General features: G+C 45.4%; 1 protein-coding gene across 2 annotated transcripts in view; it reads left to right on the top strand.

Moving 5' to 3' along the window:
• LOC125447445 (adhesion G protein-coupled receptor E3-like) overlaps window positions 1-18,077 on the top strand; it is a 79,488-nt gene that overhangs the window by 29,465 nt on the left and 31,946 nt on the right. For both annotated transcript variants that reach the window (XM_059640043.1, XM_048521789.2), the window contains exons 10-12: window positions 2,152-2,322; window positions 5,072-5,266; window positions 13,248-13,483. In XM_059640043.1, the coding sequence (XP_059496026.1) occupies window positions 2,152-2,322; window positions 5,072-5,266; window positions 13,248-13,483 (602 nt within the window). The remainder of the gene's footprint in view (window positions 1-2,151; window positions 2,323-5,071; window positions 5,267-13,247; window positions 13,484-18,077) is intronic.

The following is an 18,077-nucleotide window of genomic DNA, read 5'->3' on the forward strand; positions in this document are numbered from 1 at the left end:
ACTGCACCTCCCAGTCGCAAACCATTTTAACTACCCCTCCCATTCTTTAGATGACATGTCCATCATGGGCCTCCTGCACTGCCACAATGATGCCACCCGAAGGTTGCAGTAACAGCAACTCATATTCCGCTTGGGAACCCTGCAGCCTAATGGTATCAATGTGGATTTCACCAGCTTCAAAATCTCCCCTTCCCCCACCGCATCCCACAACCAGCCCAGTTCGTCCCCTCCCCCCACTGCATCACACAACCAGCCCAGCTCTTCCCCTCCACCCACTGCATCCCAAAACCGGTCCAACCTGTCTCTGCCTCCCTAACCGGTTCTTCCTCTCACCCATCCCTTCCTCCCACCCCAAGCCGCACCTCCATCTCCTACGTACTAACCTCATCCCACCTCCTTGACCTGTCCGTCTTCCCTGGACTGACCTATCCCCTCCCTACCTCCCCACCTATACTCTCCTCTCCACCTATCTTCTTTTCTCTCCATCTTCGGTCCGCCTCCCCCTCGCTCCCTCTTTATTCCAGAACTCTCACCCCATCCCCCTCTCTGATGAAGGGTCTAGGCCCGAAACGTCAGCTTTTGTGCTCCTGAGATGCTGCTTGGCCTGCTGTGTTCATCCAGCTCCACACTTTGTTATCTTGGATTCTCCAGCATCTGCAGTTCCCATTATCTCTGTATGGATAAAGTGACTTTTGCTTCAAATGTGGCAGTTTGACCAATCAAATTGCATCCGAAAGGCAGCATTGTGCACTTTCCTATAAAATAAGAAAAAGTTTCTGCTCAGACTGAAGTGATTGCAGTTAATGTCAAACATGGTAATTTGGGAAGCTGTCAATTTACATGCGAGAATGATTAAAGGGAAAGGCTCAAAGCTGTTGGAATAGAAATTTCAGAATTTAGCCATTCGTCCCTCTTGAATTAATGGTTGAATCCTCCCATAGTTCATTTTATCATAAGCTATCACTTGAGTTTGTTAAATAATTATTTTTAATAAAATCTATTGACTAATGAATCCCAATGACATGCCTACGATTTCCTACGAATCGAGAGATTATTTATAAGCTTTGAGTATGACTACCGCCAATAACCTCTTGTAATCAGTTGGAGGCTTTCTATGTACCTCAGTGCCCCTGGACAGGAAGCACGTCCTGCTCACTATTCCGGCTGCATGCAGACAATGATTGAGCTCATGTTTCGCTGTGATGGGTTCTGAGGTTGAATAGCCACTGTCCATGCCAGCTGTGAGGATGGATGCCTCTAGGAGGCACTTGAGTCAAGATCTTGTGACAACTCAAGTGGTCTCCAAATGAATGAATAATCTCATCCAAATCTGAAAATATAAAGGCACAGTTGCCTTGCCAGGGTCACAATGCCTGGTGCTGTATTTTAAATACCTTTGCAAACGCTTACATTTGTTGGTCAGTTAGCTAGATGTCCAGTCTATTAGAGCCATGGAATAAAATTCCTACAGTGTGAAAGCAGGCCATTCGGCCCATCAAGTCCGCACCTCCTATGCAGTGTAACCTGCGCGCCTTGCTCTGTCTAAACACCCTATGATCTGATGTTCTTGTTTGCTATGATCTGCCTGTACTGCTTACAAAACAAAACTTTTCACTGTACTTAGGTATTCGTGACTACAATAAGTCAAATGGCCAACCCTCCACAAACTACACAAACCCATCTTCATACTGCTGCATATCCCCTGGCTATCCCACCTGGCCTGCACATCTGTGGACACTATGTGCAATTTAGCTTAGCCAGTCAACCCTAACCTGTGCATCTTTGGACAGTGGGAGGAATCCAGAGCACCCAACAGAAACAGGGAATATGTGCACAGACCACACAGACAGTCACCCAGGGCTGGAATCAAACCCAGGTCCCCAATACTGTAAGGCAGCAGCTCCAGCCACTGAGCCACTGTACCAACAGTCTGGGTTCACTCCCACACAAGCTGAAGCTACCATGAAGGGCTCTCCTTCTCAACTTCTCCCCTCACATGAAGCACGAAGACCCTCAGGTTAAACCACCACCAGTTGTATCTCGCTGGCTCAGTAGGACGATGGTGAATTGGATGTGTAGTAGTTCAAAGACCCATTTTGTAAATGTGACAGGAACAGCCAAGGTGATGAGTGTCTGTGTGTTTGGTAACAGGAAGTAACGTCTCAGAGAATTCCAGTTTGTGTCCATTGGGAAAATTCAAAGAAGAGAAGCTTCTGGTCTCCGAGAGGCTGCAAGGTGCTTACCTTCTCTCAAAACAGCACAACCTGTGGATGTTTGCACCTGGCTAACTTTGCAGTCCTGATGTCCCCTGCAGAAATGAAGGTAGTGTACGTCAATTTAAATCTGCAAAAGAAATTACACTCCTGCTGATTCTATCAACTTCTCTCTATGACTTCCTGCCTCGCCATCCCTCCCTTCAGTCTTACAACCCTCTCCGATCTCTGCATTCCTCCAATTCTGGCCTCCTGTCCATTTCCCTTCAGCGGCAGCTGTACCCTCAGCTGTTTGGGTCCTGACCTCTGGAATTCCATCCCTAAATCTCTCTGTAGTAAAAAAAATTGCATCTGAAAGGATTATCATGGCTGATATCTTTCTCAAACCCCTGATATCTCCTGCCTTCTCCTCATAACCCTTGATGCCCTTAACAATCAAGAACCTGTTTATCTCTCTCTTAAATACACTCAACAACTTAGACTCCACAGCCCTGTGTGGCAATGAGCTCCACAGATTCACCACCCTCTGGCTGAAGAAATTCCTCCTCATCTCAGTTGTGAAAGGCCACTCTGAGAGTGTGCCCTGAGGTCCTAGCCTTTCCTACTGGTGAAAACAGCTTCACCACATCCACTCTATCCAGTATTATGTAAGTTTCAGTGAGATTCCCCCTCATCCTTCTAAATTCTATCAAGTCAACATCCCCAGTTCATATGAGTCGCCCTTCATCACTGGGATCATTCTTAAAAACTAGTCATGTTTAGTGTTGAGAATTCCATGTAACTAACAATAATACCAACTTAATTTTATGTTGAGCCTGATAGCCTCACAAAAGACTGTTACGTAATGTATAGCATAATTAAGTACTATGTAATAATCCTATCCTGTTTATCAGGATTGAGCATCCATTTTGCTGAGTCACTTCCTAGGCCATGTCAGAGGGCAGTTAAGAATACTTTGCCGTGTTTCTGGAGTCACATGTAGGCCAGACTAGGCAAAGGTGGCAGATTTCCTCCTCTAAAGGGCAGCATTTGACAATCGACTGCATCATCGCCAGACTGGCTTTTAATTCCTTTTTTTTTGAAGAATCCACATTTCACTGAGCGCAGTGGTGGGATTCAAATCTGTGTTCCCGGAATAGTTAATAAAAACTGGAAGAACTGCGGATGCTGTAAAACAGAAAGAAAAACAGATATTACTAGTAAAGCTCAGCAGATCCAGTGGCGTCGGTGAAGAGAGATCAGAGCTATCATTTCAGGCCCGGTGACCCTTACTCAGAACCTTTCTGAGAAACAATGAAACACAAAAGACAGGAGCAGCAGGAGGCCATTCGGCCCTTCGAGCCTGCTCAACCATTCATCACAATCATGGCTAATCGCCCAACTCAACAACCTAACCCTGCTTTCTCCCCATAACCTTTGATGCCATTGACCCCAAGTGTTAAACCTAGCCCCTTGCTCTTGAATACATTCAATGTTTTGGCATCAACTACTTCCTGTCTGAGCTCCAGTGAAAACAATCCCAACCTAGTCAATCTCTCCTCATGCCTCAGACTCACCATCCCCGGAATCAGCCTGGTAAACCTTCACTGAACTCCTTTGAGAGCGAAAGCATCCTTCCTCAGAAAAGGAGACCAAAACGGCACAAAATATTCTAGGTGTTGCTCTTCCAAGGCCCTGTATAACTGCAACAATACATCCTTGTTCCTGCGCTTGAAACCTCTCGCAATGAAGGCCAACATACCATTTGCCTTCTTTACTGCCTGCTGTATCTGAATGCTTACCTTCAGCAACTAGTGCACAAGGACACCCAGATCCCACTGCACACTCCCCTCTCCCAATTTTACAGCCATTCAGGTAGTAATCTGCCTTTTTGTTTTTGCTTCCAAAGTGAATAATCTCACCTGAAATGTTAGCTCTGATTTCTCTCCACAGATACTGCGAGACCCGCTAAGCTTTTCCAGCAATTTCGGTTTTTGATCCTAAAATATCAGTCTGGGAATCAGCGTTACTTGCCTACTGATATCATCAGTACACCACAGCCACTCTCAGCAATTTTCATGGAAAGCTTTTGCCTGATTTAAATGAAAATGATCCTAAGCAAAGACATTGGTGACCTTAAACCTTTCTGCATTCTTTAACCCTGTTGGCCAATCCATCCTCTTCCAATGTGTCACCTCCATTGCTCAGCTCCGAGACCTAAATTGGTTCCAGTCCTAACCCTCCAATGATATCCAGAACATCTCAACCAAGGAGCACACCATCCGTTCCTGCCGCCATTGCCTCTGTCACCTAAGGACCTACACTTGGCCCCCTTCATTTCTCGATCTGAAAGCTGCCTCTGGGTGGCATTACCTGAAGCTACAAGATCAGTGAGTTGTAGGCCATTCGGCCCCTCAACCCAGTTCTGGCTGCTTCGATTGTGGCCTCAACTCCTCTAGCTGCTGGCTTCCTGGTATTTAAGAGGGACCGAAGGGGCAGCTCTTTCATGCAGAGGGTGGTGCATGTGTGGAATGAGCTGCCAGAGGAAGTGGTAGAGGCTGGTACAATTACAACATTTAAAAGGCATCTGGATGGGTTTATGAATAGGAAGGTTTAGAGGGATATGGGCTAAATGTTGGCAAATGGGACGAGACTAATTTGGGATATTTGGTCCGCATTGGCATATTGGACTAAAGGTTCAGGTTCCATGCTGTACAGCTCTATGGTTCTATAACTGCACCATTATTCAAAAATCTACCTGAATTTGCCTTATCGATGATAAACCTGATGCATCAGAGAAAATGTGCCGAATTTCTAGCCGGCTGTGTATGGTGTTTGTCCAGCTGGGGCGAGTCAGCACCTTATTGTTGTTTTTGCAGGATGAATATGCCCTTCACCTGATTACTCTCGTTGGAGTCAGCCTCTCGCTCATCTGTCTCGCAATTTCCATCATCACGTTCGCCTTGGGCCGTTCAATTCAGAGCGAGACCCGGACCATTCACCTGAATCTGTCCATTAGCCTCTTCCTGGCAATATTACTGTTCATAATGGGCATTTCCAGGACAGGTCACAAGGTGAGGAATTCTGACTTGGAACTCACTCCTCTTTGGATCCACTTCTTAAGCATCAATGACAGTAGAGCAGCACTCAATAACTTCACTGCACAGGGACCAGGAAAGTCACAGGTCACTAAACATTAACAGCGACTGACGGACCATGGCAGGTTTGATGAAAGGTTGGTTCAGCTGCAGGAAGTGAAGAGATAGTGATCGCTGGTGTTTTGCTAATTGGGAGCCTGTTGCTCATGAAGTCCCATAGGGGTCAGTACTGGACTCCCTAACTGGTCGAAATGTGAGGCTGGATGAACACAGCAGGCCCAGCAGCATCGCAGGAGCACAAAAGCTGACTTTTCGGGCCTAGACCCTTCATCAGAGAGGGGGATGGGGTGAGGGTTCTGGAATATTTATTCTAGAACCCTCACCCCATCCCCCTCTCTGATGAAGGGTCTAGGCCCGAAACATCAGCTTTTGTGCTCCTAAGATGCTGCTTGACCTGCTGTGTTCATACAGCCTCACATTTCGTTATCTTGGATTCTCCAGCATCTGCAGTTCCTATTATCCCTAACTGGTCGAGTATCTCTTCCAAAATTTGGGGCCCATCATTGGAAAGTTTGCTGATGATATGAAGTTTGACTGGATACTTGTTGGCAAGAGAAATACCTGTAGACTGCATGAAGCTATCAAATGGTTGGGTCAGGTGGGTAAAGAGGAAAATTGGCAAATCAAATTCGATTCAGGGAAGTTGTAAGGGTTCACATAACATAGAAACATAGAAAATAGGAGCAGGAGTTTCCCATTAGGCCCTTCAAGCCCAGCACTACCATTCAATATGATCATGGCTGATCATGCCAATCTCAGTATCCCATTTCCAGTTTTTCTCTCCATACCCCTCGATCCCTTTAACTGCAAGGGCCACATCTGGCTCCCCCTTGGGTATATCTAACAAAATGGCCCTACAGCTCCCTGTGGGAGAGAATTCCACCGGTTCACAACTCTCTGGGTGGAGAAACTCTTCCTCTGCTCAGTCCTGAATGGCCTACCCCTTATTCATAGATTGTTCTGCACTCCCCCAACATCGGGAACATCATTCCCACATCTAGCCTGTCCAGTCCCATCAGGATTTTATATGTTTCTATGAGATCCCCCTCATTCTTCTGAATTCCGGTGAGTACAAATCCAGTCAATCTGGTCTTTCCTCATATGTCAGAGAATTGTTACTCATTACGTGGCAGGATGATGAAACTTAAAAAGGAACACAGGTATCTGGAAGCATTTGTAGAGAGAGAAACAGAGTTAATATTTCCAGCCCTATATGAGCCCTAGATTCACCTCTCTCTGATGAAGAAATTTCTCCTTATTTCAATCCAAAAGTGGCCTGCCACATATTCTTAGACTGTAACTCCTGGTTCTGGATTCCCTGGTCATTGGGAACATCCTCCCTGTCTTTACCCTCTCTGGTCCTTTACGATTTGTATAGGTTTCTGTAGAACTGGTGAAGAAGGGTCACTGGGCTCAAAACATCCACTCTGTTTCATCTCCACAGAGTCTGCCAGACCTGCTGAGTTTCTCCAGCTATTTCTGTGTGTGTTTCAGATTTTCAGCATCCGCAGTATTTTGCTTTCATCAAAGGCACAGAGGGAGCTTGCAGTGTTTGTCCAGAGATCCCTGAAATGGCAGGGAAAAGCAATGAAGGGTCCAAGGTATATTTGGAATATTTTCCAATAAAATCCAAGCCTAGAGAGTAGGAGTAGGGTGGCTTTGCCAGAACTTTATAATTTTCAAATTACAGTACAGCTGGAATACTATGTACAGTTCTCATCAGACTATTTCAGCAAGGGCTGATCACACTAGGCGGTAACCAAAGTGATATATAAGGATGAGCTCTGCAGAAAGAGTGGATCGGCATGAGTTATCATCTTTGGACTAGAAGAGGCTGAGTGAGAGTGGGGAGGACTTTAAAACTATGCAAAGACCAGATGTGCTGAATGGTAGCTTCTGAGAGCTCCCTCTGGGCACTCAAATGGCTGAGCCCAGAGATAAGGATAGCCATGTTAGGGACTCCTTGCTATCACATAGCTGACAAGGAATCTGTCCCACTCTTACTGTCAGGCATTGACGTGTTGGAAGGGTTTGTAAATTGATACTTAGCACGCTTGTGTATCATATACACCTTCTTTGTCTATCGAGACCTGGAGAGGGATTTGCACCTAGTGACAGGCACACTAGCCACTGCGTCACAAGATATCCAGGATGGAATGTATAGAAAGGCCATAATTCCACTAACAGAAAGGTCAATAACTGTAAGGCATAAGTCAGAGTTGCCATTGGCTCACCAGACCATAGAACTGCTCTCTCATTTTTTAAAAAAATGATCTTTATTTTTACTTTGATTTCAATAATATACTTTATTTATGAAAATACCTTGATATAATAGTTACTAAAGCAGAAACAAACAAACATTGGGGGTTGATTCTATCCATAAAACAAACCAAAGGCATTTCTTACTTGAACCAGACTATATTTACGCATAATCGAGGCAGTGAGAGGATCCAATAACTGAACAGACCCCCATTTACCTGAAGGCCTCAGATGGTGGACTTTCTCTGCAGCACCTCAGTAGCAGCTGCCCCTAGGTTTAGCCCATCCTTCAGCATGTAGTCCTGGACCTTGGAACGTGCCAGTCTGCAACACTCAGTTGAGGTTAACTCCTTGCTATTGAACGACCAAAAAAATTCAGGGGCAGACCAAAGAGCGTCTTCCACTAATTTTGTGGTTCTCCAGGTGCAGTTGATGTTTGTCTCAGTGTGTGTCCCCCAAGAACAGACCATAGAGCACAGAGTCCCATTTTTTGGAGCTGCTCAGGATGAACCTCGACAAAAAACACTGCACCTCTCTCCAGACTTCCTTTGCAAAGACACATTCCAGCAAAAGATGTGCGACAGTCTCTACCACCACCATCAGCAGCTTTAGTGACAGCGTTCTGTGGCACAGACACTTTAGAGAGAGACAGCTGCTGGTGTTTTAACCTGAGGGTCACCGTGCCTTAGGTGAGGGGAGAGAGTTTGAGAAGGAGAGCCCTTCATGGTAACCCCAGCTAGTATAAGAATTGCACCCGTCATATTGGCATCACGGGGCATTCTAAACCAGCTCACCAGCCAAATTGGGAGAAAGATTAAAGGGGATTGTTTTAAAAAACAATTTCACCCAGACAAGGTTAGGGTGGCACGGTGGCTCAGGGGTTAGCACTGCTGCCTCACAGCACCAGGGACCTGCGTATGATTCCACCCTCGGGCGACTGTCTGTGTGGAGTTTGCGCATTTTCCCTGTGTCTGTGAGGGTTTCCGTCAGGTGCTCTTGGTTCCTCCCACAGTCCAAAGATTTGCAGGTTAGGCGGATTGGCCGTGATAAATTGTGCACAATATTCAGAGATGTGTAGACTGGGTGGGCAACAGAGGAATGCTCTAAAGTTTGGTGTGGGCTTGTTGGGCTGAAGGGCCTGTTTCCACACTGTAGGGATTCTATGACTCTAATGTGGGAATCTGAAAGTCAGTGCCTAGAAAGATGGTAGAGATAGAAGTCTCCCACATGTTTAGAAATTAATTGGATATGCACTTGAGGTGCTAGAGCATTACAGACCAAGAACTAGAAACTGTGATTCAGCTGGACAATGCTTTTATTCACCAGAATTAGTGGAATGGCCACTTTTTTCATCAAATTCCATTTGAATACTGGATCTCTCTGCCTGTAGGAACCAAAAGTGGCTGTAGAATTGGATAGGTTACTGTCCTTCATCTATTTGCCTCCAGACGATGCAGGCTCACTTGTCGTGAGAATCATTGACTTTCTTTCCTGCAATGACAATGATCACCAAATGTTGCAAAGTAGCCCATGACAATAAAAAACAATGTAGTGAAACTGAACAGTGGAGCTACCGAATGACCTCATAAGTTTAAGCTCCAGGTGAAAACTGGGCACGGAGAGGTTAAAATATGGACTGGTGAAGAACTTAACCAGTTCCAGAAGCTGGGTCTGATAATGTTAATTGAAGCCTGACTTAATGGCGTTGTGAGATCGTCAAGTTTGGTGTCTGGTACAAAGGAAAGCAAATATCACGGGCAAAAGAGTAAAGGACGTGGTTTTGCCACAGCTCACATCTAAACCTTGGCCTAGTGATCCTCTGATTTTAACCTTTGCCGTGGGCTCAGTCCATAAGGCCATAAGACATAGGAGTGGAAGTATGGCCATTCGGCCCATCAAGTCCACTCCGCCATTTAAATCATGGCTGATGGGCATTTCAACTCCACTTCCCTGCACTCTCCCCGTAGCCCTTGATTCCTTGTGAGATCAAGAATATGTCGATCTCTGCCTTGAAGGCATTTAACGTCCCAAGTAACCTCACTCCTACCAAACAGTCAGAGTAACCTCACTCCTACTGAACACTCTGTCACCATTAACTCCAGTTTGAGATGGAGTGGGTAGAGGGGGCTGTGGAATGATACCCAGCGTATTCAAAATGACGCCCATTTTAAGGAATTTCTTCTCTCAGAGTGCAGTGAATCTGTGAAATTCTTGACTTCAGAGAGCTGGGGCATCGAATATATTTAAGGCAGAGATATTAATCAGTAATATTAATAAGCGATTAATTTGTAGTTATTAACAGTAAGGAAAGCGCATTTCAGGTTATCAGCCTCAAATCGCATAGCAGACTGAATGGCCTACTTCAGCTCCTATCCCTCATGATCTTAAAGTAACCCAGGGGTAACTGTTGGATTTTTTAAAATTTATTCACTTGATGAGGGCACCATTGGCCAGGCAGCATTTCTTGCCCATCCCTAATTGCCCAGAGGGCAGTTAAGAGTCAACCCCATTGCTGTGGGTCTGGAGTCACATGTTGGCCGGACTAGGTAAGGATGGCAGTTTCCTTTCCAAAATGAAACTTAAAACTCACCCCCAACTCCACTCTGACTAAGCACGTGAACGTTGGGATTTATGTCAGGAATCAGCGATGGGTGGGAAACAGAGGCCTGGACAATTGCAAGCACAAGCACATTTCAGGTCCTTGCATTGCGAGTGGAGACAAGATGCAAGCAAACCACAGTTAAATCATAACAGAACCTAACCGAATTAAACACGGTGTCCACAAACCAACAAAAACAGCTCCTCAGCTATACTGAGAATAGAGTCAGCTGTGAATAGCACAGCAAATACTAGCTGACTTACTTGAAGTGTGGTGGAAAACCTACACAGCAGTTTTCATACAGTACCCGACTCTGCACTTCTTGTAACCGCAAGGATTTGAAGTCAAAATATCCTTTTGTTTGCTGAGGTGTACTTTTACAAAGACTTACATTTGCAATTTCAAGGAACTGTCTCATCATTAATGGCATAATCTAACAACAAACTTGCATTTGTACAGCACTTCCCACATTCACTGGACATCCAACATACTTTGCAGTCATTGAAGCTCAGTAAGTGATGTTGGGTTAGCTCAGTTAGCTGGCTGGTTCATGATGCCAACCCTGTGGTTAACAATGAAGGGCCCACCTGCTCCATCTCTCCCCTTGTCAAAGGCTGCTGGTGACCTGCAGGTTGAACAACCCACACTTAGGGATTCTATACACAGAAATCAATTGATTCTTGGAATTGTCTTCCTCTCTTTCAGGTGGTGTGACCCTCATCTCTCTCTAATGAGGGAACATCCTTTTATTATAGGTAACGCCACACCCAATATGCACACGACAACCTCTTAGCAGTCAGCAGTGTGTTTAACAGCCAGATCATCTGTATTTTTAGTGATGTTGGTTAAGAGATTAGTTTTGAATAAGTCATTCCGGAATTCCAAAATAATCGTCATAAGATCTCTGTGACAATGCTGTAGCTTTAAGAGGTTATCTGTCCTGGTTTCTTTAAAGAGAGAGATTGAACTAGAAGTGGAGAGCTGGCTAGCCGAGACCACTTGAGTAAATAGCTTGGGAGGCCTTGGGCTTTTGTTGAACAGCCTGCTTGGCAGTGGCCAGCTCTCACAGATCAGGATTTCTGGGACAGTAAGAACTGCCGATGCTTGAGTCAGAGATAACACAGTGCGGAACTGGAGGAACGCAGCAGGCTGAGCAGCATCAGAGGAGCAGGAAAGCTGATGATTTAGGTCTGGACCCTTCTTCAGAAATGAAAAGAAGAATTCTGAAGAAGGGTCCTGACCCAAAATGTCGGCTTTCCTGCTCCTCAAGATGCCTGGCCTGCTATGTTCCTCCGGCTCCACACTGTGTTATCTCAGGATTTCTGGGTTTTGGTTTTTCAGTGGCATCAGAAGCTATTGGAGTCTCGGCAGAATTGGAAGCTTCAGTGAACGTGGCCTGGCTGCTAGTCTCTCTGAATTTTCTCTTGATGTTTCTTCCTCCTGGATTGGAGAACTGCATGTGAGAACCTGTGTCTGAATTTGTTTTTTTGACAAGGACTGTGTTTTTGTGGGATGTTACTATATTGGAAGTTAATTACTAATTGTTACAGTATCTGTTATTTTGTTAAATTTTCCAATAGAGTTATTATCCCAACTTCCTCTTTCTTTGCCTGTAATTTAAGTATAACGGTTAAATAAATTGTATTTTGCTGAACGTTGAGTAGCTTGACAAGTTGGATTGCACCTGGGAGAGACACTTTATGTTTTCTGTTAAAATAAGAAATAGGGTCTCAGAACTGTGTCTGTGTGTTCCTGACATTCTCAGATTTACGATAGTTTGTAAAGGAAGTGAAAATGACAAGTGGAACCTTTCCCACATGCTGACTACCCAGTGCGCAGCCAGACAGCATGGTGGGGGCAGGGTGAATGGGAAAGGGAAATTAGACTGTGATCTGGAAAGGAATAGTGTGCAGGGTGACAGGGAGAAGGTTCAGAGAGTGGCACTGACTAAATTGCTCAGTGTGGATAGAAGGCACAGGTACCAGGGGTCGAATAGCCTCCTCTTGCACTGTCGCAATTTGGTGATGCCATGAACAGAGGGGCTGTTATTCCCATGAGGCCCTTAAATATGACTGCATTTTCTCCCTCCTGCTTGACACCTAAGTGGTCCTAATCAAAGTAAAACCGGGGAGATGGCGGCCTCTGAGCTAATATTTATCTCAGCCAAGATCACCAAGATCCCACTTTGTTATCTCCAGCTCTCCAGTCATTCAGTTTATCATCATTTCAGAGCTGGCTGTGAACACATCAGATGCTGTTTTCCCTCAACCTCAATAGTAACACACTTGATTGGGTGTAAAGCACGATGGGACAATACTGAGATGTCAGAACTAACAGAGGATGGGACTTGAATACGGAGGTGGAAGACAAGGCCTGGGCCGCACCTACTGTGGTTCTAGGAGGGACAAGGAAGGGATGAAAACTAAAGTGTTTGAAATAGAGTGGTTGAGGATTCTGTAAATCACAGTTGGAGGGGTGAGGGAGGAGGAATACCAGATTTGGGAAAAAGAGATATATATCAGGACTGTTGTATACTCTGTCCTGAGGGATCAAATGTACCAGCTCCAACATCAACTCTTTTTATACCTTTGCCTACAGTTAAAGTTTCACCACCAAGTCTACAGTCCTTTCTCAGCTGTTACCAGTCAGTTAAACACGAGAAAAATGGACTTGTTCAAGACAATTGGAGCGGTTGCTCAGTGGTTAGCAGTGCTTCCTCACAGCATCAGGGCCCCAGGTTCGATTCCACCCTCAGGCACCTGTCTGTGTGGAGTTTACATATCCTCACTGTGTCTGTTTGGGTTTCTCTCAGGTGTTCTTGGTTCCTCCCACAGCCAAAAGATGTGCAGCTTAGGTGGATTGGCCGTGCTAAATTGCCCAAAGTACGTATGTGAGGTGGATTAGCCATGGGGGAATATAGGGGATAGGGTAGGATGTCCTTTGGAGGATGGGTGTGGGCCTGAATGGCCTGTTTCCACACTGGAGGGATTCTTTACACCAGAATCAATTGACGGTTGGATTTGTCTTCCTTTCTTTCAGGTGGTATGTGCTATAATAGCAGGGACCTTGCATTACCTCTTCCTGGCAGCGTTCGCCTGGATGTTTTTGGAAGGACTGCACCTTTTTCTCATTGTGAGAGACCTCCGGAAGGTGAAAGTCTCTCAAAAAACAGTGATCAGGAACGTGCACATGTACACAGTCGGTTATGTGCTGCCCGCTGTCGTGCTGGGGATTTCTGCAGCTATCAACCCCAATGGTTTTGGTACATCACAACAGTGAGTACAACAGGAATATAGCCCCAGGCCCTACACTGGATCCAGTTAGCAATACTGCCATGTATAGTATCAGCACTCAGACATTTTCATTGCTCTTAGCAAGCCTACATAGCCAGTTGCTATGAAACAACAGTCACTATGGAGATACAATGGCCTACTGGTATTATTGCTGGACTGTTAATCCAGAGACCCAGGTAATGCTCTGGGCACCTGGGTTCAAATCCTGCCATGGCAGAAGGTGGAATTTGGTTCCAGAAAAATCTGGTATTAAGAACCTAAGTGACCATGAGCCCATTGCCTGTGGAAAGGCCCCATCTGGTTCACTAATGCCCTTTAAGAAAGGAAAGTGCCTTCCCTGTTCTGTCCCAAATGTGACTCCAGACCCACAGCCAACATGCCTGACTCCTCGCTGCCCTCTGAGCAATCAGAGATGGGCAACAAATGCTGGCCTAGCCATCAACACCCTCGTACAGTGAACGGGAAAAAATACCATTGGCAGCACTGCCTCAGGGCACCGGGACCATATTGCAGGCCCTGGGCCTGAGTGTGGCCCTACCATCGCCAGCCTTATGTGTGATGGGCTACTACTTGCATGTTGTGGAGAGAGGACTGCGTTAAAATGCCCAATCTTCCGTGGGCAGCATAGTGGTTGGAGAATCAACGAGAGAACCTTGCTGCATGTTCTGAAGAAACACACTAGATCTTCTAGCAACCAACAAATTCCAAGGACAAGGCTGGAATTTGGTCCCTTGGGGGGATGGTGTCCCTAAACACAGTGGGTTCTAGGTCCCTCCTCAACTGCCCACTTTATGGGACCCAATTCGAGGTGCAGTGAGAAGTTTGAGTTTGGATCTTCTTGCCCAGAGTTTCACCCTGATTGAGGAGTGTAGATCGAGGAGATCAAGTCCATGACATCCTGGGCTCTATAAATTCCCAGCCTCCTCCTACTTCACCACTGCTGAGGTCAGAGGAACCTGCCCTGACCCTGTCAGGTCATGACATTCCGTCAGAACTTTTCTGCAGTGCCATTGGAACAGCTCGACCAGTCCTCCTTACATCTCCAACACGATCCCTGAGCAAGCTAGACGAGAAACATTTGGTTTCTCAACTAAGCATGGACAGCTTTCAGTGGCTCGTACCCCCATCAAGATGGAGATAAGGCAGGGGAGCTCCAGGACTTGAAGACAGATGCATATTTACTCCAACCTCTCCCTCAAAAAAATAGCAGGCTTCACCTACACAACATGTTTAGCTTGCTCATAGCGTTAATTTAAGAATAATTTGTATAGAGCTCAGACTGTGGCTTTCACATAGCGGAACCACACCTTGTAATGAGTGGTGTGTGTTTGTTTTTGAGACTATTTGGTGCTCCATTCTGTGTTTCAGTTGTGGGATAACCTATTTTTTTTGCTGTCTGGTGGTCTACTTGTGGTTAGCTACCTTTTAACATGTTAAAGCCTTCAGCGCATGATGTACACGATTCATCCAGGTTCTCCAAAAATAAACTCCATCCACTGCTCCCTTTTCCTTTCACTGAACACTGAGAGGAAACAAAAAACATGGGTCCCTTTGATCTCTTCATTAACTTTATGTTGAATTGGACATGTTTTTAAGCTGACAACAAGAAGTTCCATTCATACAGCACCTTCAAATGCTGTACAACTTCATGAGGCATTTCATTAGCACCATGGTCAAAGACCAAGTCAGAGACAAAGGTAAGCACTGATCTCCAAAGGCATTTCTGTCGGCCTAAGTCTTTCCGGAGCGTTCAATAGGAGGAGAGAGGTCAAGAAGAGTTTTAACGCTGAGGGATTGGATAGCTAGCACACAACCGGTGCTGGAAACTGGAGATACAAGAGCATACAAAATAGTGATAGCAGGTTCAGCGAGCCTCCTTTCTCAACTCACTTCAATCACTGGCCTCCCATCCCCTTTTCCACCTATTCCTGTGTCCATTGGTTGTCTGAAAGACCAGTCTTTTCCAATCTTTAATCCATTCAGTGGTGCAGCATCCACAACTCAGTGGCTCAGAGGGCTAGCGCTGCAGCCACGCAGCAGCAGGGACCCAGCTTCAATTCCAGCCTGGGCTGACTGTCTATGTGGGGTTTTGCCAATCCTCCCCGTGTCTGTGCAGTTTTCCTCCGAGTGCTCCAGTTTCCTCCCAAGATGTGCAGGTTAAGTGGACTGACCATGCTAAGTTATCCCATAGTGTGGAGATAAGGTGGATTGGCCATGGGAAATGCAGGGTTATAGGGTAGGGGGTTGGATCTCTTTGTCAGGTAAGTATGGACTCAATGGGGTGAATGGCCTGCTTCCTCACCATATAGATTCTATGTCCATGAATTCACAGCATTCTGATACAAGCCCCCCCATCCTGGCCCTAAATGGTCAAGCTGCCCATTCTGGGACTGTAGTCCTTCTGTGTTCTCAATTCACCAGCCTTTCAGTCCCTACCCTGCCAGGTCCCATGAGAGTATGAGAGTAGAACACAGAAGAAATACACCCTGCAATACCTCTCCCACTTCCACAAGCAGGAAATGTAGAGAGAGGATTTAATGGATCAGCAGACAAGCCTGTGAGGTATGCTGTGATAGATCATGTGACTGAGACTCTGCTAGGAGGTCGGAGTCAGAGCAGACCTAGGCAGAGATACCCACTGCTAAATCATCATACAACAGAATCCTAATGGTGCAGAAAGAGGCCATTCAGCCTATCATGTCTGGACCAGCTGACTGTATATTTATAACATTGTGCCTTTTCCCCATAATCCTATACATTGTGTCAATCAAAAAACCATCCAATGCCCCTCCTGAATGCCTAAATTGAACCTGCCTTCACCACATCTCCAGGCAGTGCATTCCAGACCTTAATTACTCACTGCATTAAAGAGTTTTATCTTGCTTTGCATTTGCTTCTTTTGCAAAAGAAACTTGAAAACTGTGCCCCCGATGCTTGATCAACTTCTCTAATTGTTTCTTATAACTGATGTGTTTGATCCCATCCATTCTTGTAAACCCCTTTGAACTCTGTCCATTTCATTCACCTCACTCCCATATAGCATGACACCCATGATACTCCAGGTGAGGATTAAGCAGCGTTTTATGTGACTTAATCATAACCTCCATCTTCTTTACTCAATGACCTATTTATAGCCCCTAGAATAGTGGGACATGGGCATCGCTGGCTGGGTGAGCATTTATTGTCCATCCCTAGTTGCCCTTGAGAAAGTTGTAATAAGCTGCCTTATAGAATCACATAGCACAGAAACAGAGTCTTCAATCCAACTCAATCACGCCAACCAAGTTTCCCAAACTAAACCAGTCCTACCTGCCTGCATTTGGCCCACATCCCTCTAAACCCCTTTTATTCATGAACCTGTTCAAATATCATTAACATGTTGTAACTGTACCTGCCTCTACCACTTCCTCTATCAGTTCGTTCCACATACGAACCACCCTCTGTATGAAAATGATGGCCCTCAGGTCCCTTTTAAATTTATCTCCTCTCACCTTAAAATTATGGTGGTTTGTTTTGAACTCCTTTATCCTGGAGAAAAGGCCCTTGTCAATCATCTCATGATTATATATGTCTCTGTAAGGTCACCTCTCAATACTCTATGCTCCAGTGAAAAAAGTCCCAGCCTATCCAGCCTCTTCTTATAAAGCTAATCTTTCAGTGCCTGTAACACCCTGGTAAAGTTTATCTGTGCCCTTTCCAATTTAATAATGCCCTTCCTAGAAAGCAGTCAATGTTTTGACCTCAACCACTTTCTCTGGCAGTGAATTCTGTAAGTTCACCGCTCTCCAAGTGAAGAAATTTCTCCTCCTCTCAGTCCCAAAAGATTTATCCCTTATCCTTAAATTATGACCCCTGGTCCTGGACATCCCCCACCATTGGGAATATCCGTTTTGTATCTAACTTGTCTGGTCCTCTTGTAATTTTATAGGTTTCTATGAGGTCCCCATACTCCTTCATTCCAGCAAATACAATCAAAACTACCTCAATCTCTCCTCACACTTCAGCCCTGGGTTGCCAGGAATCAATTTGGTACATTCCCTCTATTGTAAGAGCTTCCTTCCTCGGATGAGATCAAGACAACGCACAATATTCTAGGTGTGGTCTCACCAATGCGCTGGAGACTGCAGTAAGATATTCTTGTTCCTGTACTCAAACCCTCTCACTATAAAGACCAACAACAGATTCTGTCCTTTTCTGCCCACTGCATCTGTGCTCTATCATTCACCAGCTGGAGCATGAGGTCACTCCCTGAGATGGTAGGGCTACCTTAGATTGGGAAAACTGGGCCTTTAATCTCTACAGTCTCAAAGAGTGAGAGACCATCTCATTTAAACAGTCAAGTTCCTTGCAGGGATAGATAGGGGTGACGTAGGTTAGATTGGTTGACAAGTCCAGAACTGAGGTCACAATGCAAAAACAAAATGCCTGAGGACTGAGCTGAGGAGAAATGTTTGCTATGATTTGCTGAAGTTGAAACACAGCCACTAATAGTAGCTGCTCAAAAATCAATCAACCTCTTTCCTCTGGTGTCACTCTTGGTGTGTTTTTCACTTTTCTTTGCATTGCTATATCTGGT

Source organism: Stegostoma tigrinum, chromosome 35 (assembly GCF_030684315.1).
Source record: "Stegostoma tigrinum isolate sSteTig4 chromosome 35, sSteTig4.hap1, whole genome shotgun sequence".
Classification (NCBI taxonomy): Eukaryota; Metazoa; Chordata; class Chondrichthyes; order Orectolobiformes; family Stegostomatidae; genus Stegostoma; species Stegostoma tigrinum.